Source organism: Cyprinodon variegatus, unplaced genomic scaffold (assembly GCF_000732505.1).
Source record: "Cyprinodon variegatus isolate N-32 unplaced genomic scaffold, C_variegatus-1.0 Scaffold237, whole genome shotgun sequence".
Lineage (NCBI taxonomy): Eukaryota > Metazoa > Chordata > Actinopteri > Cyprinodontiformes > Cyprinodontidae > Cyprinodon > Cyprinodon variegatus.
In genome coordinates, this window is record NW_015150690.1 from 202,711 (window position 1) to 210,724 (window position 8,014).

Sequence of the window (8,014 nt, forward strand, 5' to 3'; positions counted from 1 at the left end):
GGAAGAAATGTAAATGATTAATATCCAGTGTATCAGTAAACCATCTTTCTTCTATGACAGAGAGACAGACAGACACAGGCACAGGAAGGCACACACATCCACGTACATGGATGTGTGTGCCAGTCATGATTACCGGTAGGTTGATCATGACTGGCTTTACTACTATACCTAATCAATTTCAACACCACATGCATCTACAGTAAGTTCGACTACTTCTCGGTCAGTATTTGCCACTCTCATAGTAGCTAGCTCTGCTCTGGCGAATTTACTACCATATTTTACTCACCAAAATATTTTGATCAACACAACACAGGCAGATGTGTGTAGCATATCTGTAAAAAACAACAGTATACTATATTTAAAATTAATGCAAATGGATCATAACCAATAAGGTCAATAGGCTAGTTCTCAGAAGATAGATACGACTCATAAAACAGCAGACAGAGACTAAAAGTTTGCAGTTGCGAGTGCCTTGTATTTATAGTGAGGAAAATTATATACATATTTACAACATCAGTGAAACATCCAAATGGCCATAAAAAATGTGCAAAAGAGAAAAAAACAAAACAAAGAGAAAAAAAAAACAAAATTAATCAATTCCACAATTAATGAAACCACATCCCTTCAGTCCATTCACCCCAAGCTGGGGTTGATTAAAGCTCCCAAGCAAATTCCTTCTAAAGTGCTTGGTACAGTACAGGTCATGGATTGACAAAACTCAGAGCAGGAGCCTCCTACCAGCCTGGCAGGAGATCCAAAGTCTTTGTGCACCCAAAGTGAAATCTTTCTTGGGCTCTAGGCCTGGACCTTCAGCTCGCCTTCAACACCTGGTCTGAATGATAAAACAGGACAATTTTCTCAATATATATAATCAAAACATTCTAGTGTGCACACAAATTCAGTAGGTGGCACTCTTTGCACTACAGATAATTCCAAACAATAATTTTCAATCAATATGCATATTCAATAAATATAAAGTTCCAAATAAATTAAATTCATGAAAAATCCAATAAATATGCACTATATAAATTAGTTAACATGAAATGTAAAAAACAATACAAACAAGTGCTCAATAAATATTTAAGGCACCTCATTGTTCACAAATGGGTTTTTCAAAGCTAGTCTGGGCATCTGTTTGTATAATCAGCAATATAGCAGCAAGACAACAAAAAAGACATCAATGAGCTAACATTAAGCCACACAGGAGAAACACTCTTCAATTCCGTAGTTTGTATGTCACACAAACAGGTTTTTTTTCATCTCATCTCGGCTAAGTAATTAGCTCCTGCAGCTCTGCTTCTCCCAACATGCCATAATCTTTAATACTTCCACACTCCAACTAATATACCTAGCTGATAGGCTGTTGTACATGTGACCCTGATACTCAACAGCAATTGGCTGTGTAGTAATGAGGGGATGGAAGTGAAAAAATTACACAGAATGATCACTGGGATCTTTCTCCATTATCTAAACATATAACAGAAAAATCACTGGGATTTACACCCGGGTAACATGTGTATTTGCATTATCCCACTGTCCGAACATACTACGCTAACTGTTATGATTCTGATACACTTCTGATCAAGTTAACATTGAGTATTGTTCACCATGCTTGTCGGAAAACAACCAACTCAACATAATGATAAGTCATGACCAATGTTTCGAAAAGTTTCTGTGCGTAAAAGCATCTTTCCAGTTGTTTTGATATGGATGACAAATAACACCCCCAGCGTGGTGCTGTCAGAGCTAGTTAGCTAACTAATGGCTAGTAGTAGATGACAAGAATAAAGGCGGTACTACTACTAGGGCCCGTTAAATAGCTTTTGAGTAGCGACAGGCCCACCCGTTCCTTACCTCTTCCATATGGCAGCATGTTGGCACCTCAGATGTCGCTTAAGATTTGTTGTGTTCTTCCCTGCCATTTTGAACAGCAGACTCTTTAGTGGCGTCCTTCTTCCGTAGTCTCCACATCCAGGCGTTGTTTACTAGCTCCTTCAACAAACCGTACCGTATCCGAGCCCGACGCAATGACTGCGAAGTTGAGCTAGCCACAGTTAACTACTACCAGTGATTCTAGGAGTATAAGCTCTCTGCTACTGTGGGACAGGTGCAGTGTAGGGACAAACAGGACAACAAACCGTAATCTTTTATGAATTCAGGAAACACTTATAATATTAACAATTACAAATTAGTCATAAACAGTTACATTTTTTAATGTCCACCCATCCATAGCTTGTAAATTTTGTCTGTTCTTAGTCTCATTGACAAAAATAATTTTTTATTCTCGTCATATCTTTATTTTCTGGAAACAATTTTTGAATTCGGAAATGAAACGGTTGGAACGGCAGTTTTCCTATGACTTAAAAATTTAAAATCTGGCTAATCCAGACCCAAACTTATTTAAAACTTTTATAAATTACCTCCTGTTGTCCGATGACAGCGTCTAACTTCACTTGTGTCTCTTCTCCTGTTAATACGGTAAAGCCCTCCGGAGCATCCGGCTCCAGGCTGCATGTGGTCCAAATGATCCAATGAGCTGCTGCTGCTACTTTTAGACACAGCAGGCAAACCTGTGGCAAGCCGGGAAAGAAGCAGAAGATGATGAGAAAAAGAGAGCAGAGAAAATGAGGCCTGCTTGAAGAACTGTGGTGATCTGGAGAAAGAAAAGTGAAATGGTGCTCAAAGATGACTCTGCACATTTAGAGAATGTTTGGCTCAACCTGCTGCTGTGAAGCAGGATTCTCCACCATGAACAGAATCAAAATAAATATGGATCCAGGCTCAAAGTGAGCACCTTGATATGTGCTTTAGAATGGCTTAGTCTCCATTCAAACCCAGGTTTAAAGCCTTGCACTCAGCTTCATCTCTGCTCTCTCGGCTCCACAGGATTTACTGATGTAATTTCATTTACAGCTGTGTTAGACGCTTGTTCACTGGGCTCATCCACCATTCTCTTTATTTACGTTTCTGATTGGATCGATGCAGTCACGTGATTACACACCTGCTGCCATGTCTTAAAGAGGAAGGAAATACCAGCCACCAGCGCACACAGGAAAAAAACGCAGAATTATTACCAAATTTACCAACATTGGAAAGTTTGTGCCAGATATTGTAGTAAAAATCATGTTTATTGCCCAGCCCTAGCAGCTAGCCTAAATAATCGATGTGGATCACATCAAATTGACATTAAAGGGTTTGTTTTCTTTATACCTACTGCTTTACCCTTCGTTTGCTCCGGTTTAGCCACCTGATTTAGTCCCTGTTTTAGTCCATGTTTTGCTCACACTCATTGCTCAGTCTAGTTCAATAATCTCCAATTGGACCAGTTAAACCAACAGAAATATCTAAATTCTTAAAGCTTTCAGGCATGTCTAACAAACCCATAGGAGATCCATAAAAAAGAAAAAAGAACCATTACCTTTTGTTTTTCAAAATATCAGCCACTCAAGAATAGACCAACCACATAAGACACAGAGAGGATGAGTAGAGCAATTCAGTTATCCAGGATTGATAGAGGAGAAACCACAGGGATGTTCTCATTTTATTATTACTTCTCATATTCATTTATCCTTTTTTTTATCCATTTAATATATTTAAAAACTTAATTTTCATCACATTTTCTAAAAGGAAAAGTGCTCTCTTGTGTCATGGTGAGTTTTTATAGAATCTACAGTAGGAGTGCAACTAACAATCATTTTGCAAATTGATTAATCTGTCGATAATTTTTTCGATTAATCAATTAATAACCGGATAGCCAAAGGTTCCTTAAAGAAGATTTTATGCTAAATTAAACCAGGTGAAACTAAAATGTTCCAACTGGTATAACATTTTAGAGCTCTCCGTGCAAAGCATTCTGGGATATATCCACCTCTTCTGAGGCCTTTCTTTTCTTCTCATACACTTTGTAGACACTTCTTCTCTTCTAACCCTCAGTCATTATTAAAGCCATTTTTAATGGGGTCATAGAATACAAAGCCGAGTTTCCATTGTCATTGATGAATAACGATAGTTCAGTGGGTGAAATGGACGTGCAGAGAAGTTCAAACCCCATCAACACCTTTCTCTGCAAATCTCACAATTTTAAACTTCGACTATAAAATGGGCGAATTCAAACGAAGCACATAATTGACGTCATTTCGGGCATGAAATAGCTTCTTTTCTTATGCCAAAAAGAGGAAGTGCCCTACCATAAGAGAGTTTTAACAAAAGAAGACATGCAACCTTCTGAAAATTCTCAGTTCTGCAATCAAAACATCATCAAGTTATTTTCTTCTCAGGATGTGTGAATGTGTGAATACTTCTAAGAAATGATGTGAACAGAATAGATGAAAACTTTCCATAACAGCCAATAAAGGAAGTGATATGTAAAATGGGTGTTGTTTAAAACATCACCTCTAGCTGATACATATTACGCCTCTGTCTGAAACAAAAGAGGATTATTTGAGAAGAAATCCACCATCAGATTTATCTAATCTCATCAGTTTTCCCTGCAGATGTCTCAGATCATGAGGGGCTCACTGCTCTCCTTGTCAGCAGCCTTGCTTCTTCTCCTGCCCTGGTTCGATGGCCTGGCAGTAGGTGAGGTTAAGAAGGACTTCAAGGACTGTCTGCGCTTCTTCTACAATGAAAAGCCACCGACCGGTTTAGTACCTAACAGCAATGTCAAAGAGTACCAGCATATTTGCCAGCGCTACAAGAATGACTCCCGCTTTGCCACTCTGTATCACAAGAAGAGTCGGACTCCTTTGTTCTCCGCCTACATTTTGAGTCCTTCAGACGTACCGCGGCCTGATGACCCCTGGATGTATGAACCACAGGTAGGTAATAAGCACTGTTAATTAAAACTCATCCACCTGGCAGGATGGCAGTACTGAGCTAATTATTTGACAGAAATAATATTTCTGTTTGAAGAGACTTTATTATGAACTCATCCTCTTAAGGCACAAACCCTCCTGAGACCTGCAGAGGGTTATCCACCTTTTCAGGTCAAAAACCATAGATTGACTTGGAGCTGCCGATCTTAATCCTGGCTGCTTGGCATTCGGCTGCTCATGCTGTAGGGAGCCAGCAGAACCTGGCCTCAGAGGTCTGCTGTAATAACAGGACCCCCTGCTTACCTAGATGTTTAGGTCATCATGAAGGGCTCTGAATCACTTTTGTCTGACATGTTAACCAGAACCTTTTGGCCTTGGGGGCATTTAAACCACAACAGAAACCATTTTACCATTTTTAGAAACCTTTTTACCGTGGTGCTTTGAGGCTATTCTATTCTATTGACATATAAAGATAATTTATATTAATTCGTTAAACATTTTAATACTCTCACTGACAAAGCAGAATCACTTTTATCCCACTGCAATCTTTTCTTCTCTCCATTTTCCTTATTTTTTCATCTACAGCACTTTAATTTTTCTTTTCACTTAAACGTTCTATAGAAATAAACTTGTCTTACAGAGTCTGAAATCTATGAAAATTAATATAAAGAGAGAAATCCTTTTTTTGTGGAAGGATTTTAATCTGTCACATATATATTACTTAACATATTTTGAGCTTTTCAATTATAAGTTTATTTATGAATTATGCTGTTAGTGACTGCAATACACCAATAAAAGATTAACTTCCTTGAAGTTTCATCGAGGGGGCTGTTCTGGAAATTAAAACAAAGCTTTGGAAGTATATTACTGATCCTAAATTTAAGGGAATAAGCCTAATTTGAAAAAAGGAAGGGAGTTTTTAAAAAGAATGGAAACAACAGAATCGGTACAATTTGGCTCCCTAATTAGTTTCAATCCAATGTTTTAACTGGCCTAATCATTTAGACTGACTAACAACTATCAGGTTTTCTACAAAGAAAAAAGAAAATAGCTGAATATTCACATTGATCACACATAAAATAAAATATTATATAAATCTAAATTTCTGTCGCTTTGGTACATAATATTATTTGGGTTTGCTACTCACTTGGTACAGAATAGCTATGTGGTTGGAGGAGAGACACACTCAGTGAATATTAACTGTGTCGTGCCAAGGAAGTTATCTCCTGCGAAAATTTGTATCCCCTCGTCAGGAGTGTGCGGGGAGTAAGAAGAATTTCTATGATAATTCTATTAACAAGAACTAGAATATTTTGAATAATTAGCAATGTAGATGATCCTTAGTATTACCAGACCCCTGTGTCTCCTAAAAAAGAGGGTGATTTCACATTTTTCACGCTTAAGACGGTTGCTATGGACTGCAACTGCTATATCACTGACCTCATTGTGATATTATGCAAAACATCATCTGTATGATCAAATTGTTCAGCTCAAATTCTAAATAACCTTCTTAAAAAGTCCTCATCAGAACATGGAACTGCATGTATATCATCACATTACTGCAGCTGATCCTACTACATTATTCTATTACAGTAACTCAATGTGTTTCTACATTATGTCCACATTAATTTGACCATAATGTAGAGGATCCTTCTGATTGTTAATGTGATTTCAAAGTAACAATACTCTACTTGAATACAAGTTCTGGCTCTTTACCAAGCTTGAACAAAAGAAACATGTTTACAAGAAAAATCTCCTAGTTTGTAAACAAGTTTTGTAGTTTTTTGGCCAAATAAATTATATGTCTCCAACAATGTAGCTCATAAATAAATATATACAAAATATATATAAAATAAATCTTGTCACTGACTGAGTTAATGAGTAATGCACTGGTGTTCTTTTCTGCAGTTGGCCAATCCCAAGAGCAGTTGGGAAATGCAACCTTTCCAAACTCCTGTTCCTAAAGATGTCATTGAAAGCCAAGCGGTCCTTGACGACTACAAGAACTCAGGCTTCACCAGAGGACATCTCGCTCCTAGTAGCCACCAGAACACGAAAGAGGACAAAGAAGCCACCTTTACTTTGACAAACATTGTTCCCCAGAAGGAAGAATCCAATTCAGGCCCCTGGAAAACATGGGAGGAAAAAGTCAGGAAAAGTTTTAAGAACTACTGCAAAGGTGAAATGTATGTTATAACTGGTGTCATTCCTTATGAGTCCAACACACCCCTGATCAATGGCAGAGTGGCTGTTCCTGAGTACATTTGGTCTGCTTACTGCTGCCCCAAATATGCATCAAAGCTCCCTGAAGAAGAGCAGAAGTTCTTTCCTGCATATGGTGCAGTGGGAAGAAATGATCCCAACAGCAATGACAAGATTGTGAAAAAGACAGAGAATTATCATGGTTATGAGGTGAGGGAGATGCCATTGGAAAACTTAGAGAGCGTCCTGAAAAAGAGAATGAACAGGAAAGGAGATGGCGTCAATCTGTTTGATTCAAAATGTCCCAAACCTAAAAAACCCTGAATAAGGAGTCAGCATTGCCGACTTTATGATTATAGAAGAAGCTTTGCAACCTCATTATAAGTATTATCATCATTATAACAGTCATTAGAATAGAATGTGCAATACTAAAATCTGGGTTGCTTATATGTAAAGTACTTAACAGGTTCATCTTTTGTTTGAGCATTTCTTTTTGTATGCTTAAATGAAAGATGAACCTCTCTCTAATCTTCCATTCTCTCCCATGGTGACCCCCGCACCCCAGTGGTCGGTTCAATTATGTGTAAAGAGTCAGGTGAGGAAAATGCCTCTCACTTTGTGTTGCTATATGTACAATTTCTTTGTTTCAAAATACTGTAACTTAGATTTTTTTTCACCCGTTTCTTTAAAATAATTGGAGTTTTTCTTTTACATATTCACGCTTGTTAAACTTGGATTTGTATTATCCATTACCAAAAATAAAGCTTTGCAAAAAAATAAAAAAATAAATAATAAAAAAACATCATGCATGAAATACAAGACTGGTGTTTTGAAATCATTCAATGTGGATTACCTTGTTGGTCTTAAAAAATCCTGATTCCATGAGGAAAAAAGATCTATATCTTAGGATATAGACCTAAGCTTTTCAGAGTGTGAACCAGGCCTGGGGTCCATTTCAATAAGAACGTTTCCTAAACCTGAAATAAGAGACCTGGTTG

At 37.6% G+C, this 8,014-nt stretch overlaps 1 protein-coding gene across 1 annotated transcript; it reads left to right on the forward strand.

Annotated features, from left to right (window-relative positions):
- The first annotated feature begins 4,505 nt into the window (after window positions 1–4,505).
- LOC107089064 (endonuclease domain-containing 1 protein-like) lies at window positions 4,506–7,346 on the forward strand. Its single transcript, XM_015381599.1, has 2 exons — window positions 4,506–4,817; window positions 6,723–7,346. The coding sequence occupies exons 1-2, from the start codon at window positions 4,506–4,508 to the stop codon at window positions 7,338–7,340; spliced, it is 930 nt and encodes a 309-aa protein (XP_015237085.1). The 3' UTR covers window positions 7,341–7,346.
- Window positions 7,347–8,014: the final 668 nt, after the last annotated feature.

What these genes read in the sequence shown, in the direction of transcription:
- LOC107089064 (XM_015381599.1), top strand. Translation starts at nt 4,506, where the DNA reads ATGAGGGGCTCACTGCTCTCCTTGTCAGCAGCCTTGCTTCTTCTCCTG. An exon ending in CCTGGATGTATGAACCACAG is followed by an intron (nt 4,818 to 6,722) that starts GTAGGTAATAAG and finishes TCTTTTCTGCAG; the next exon opens with TTGGCCAATCCCAAGAGCAG.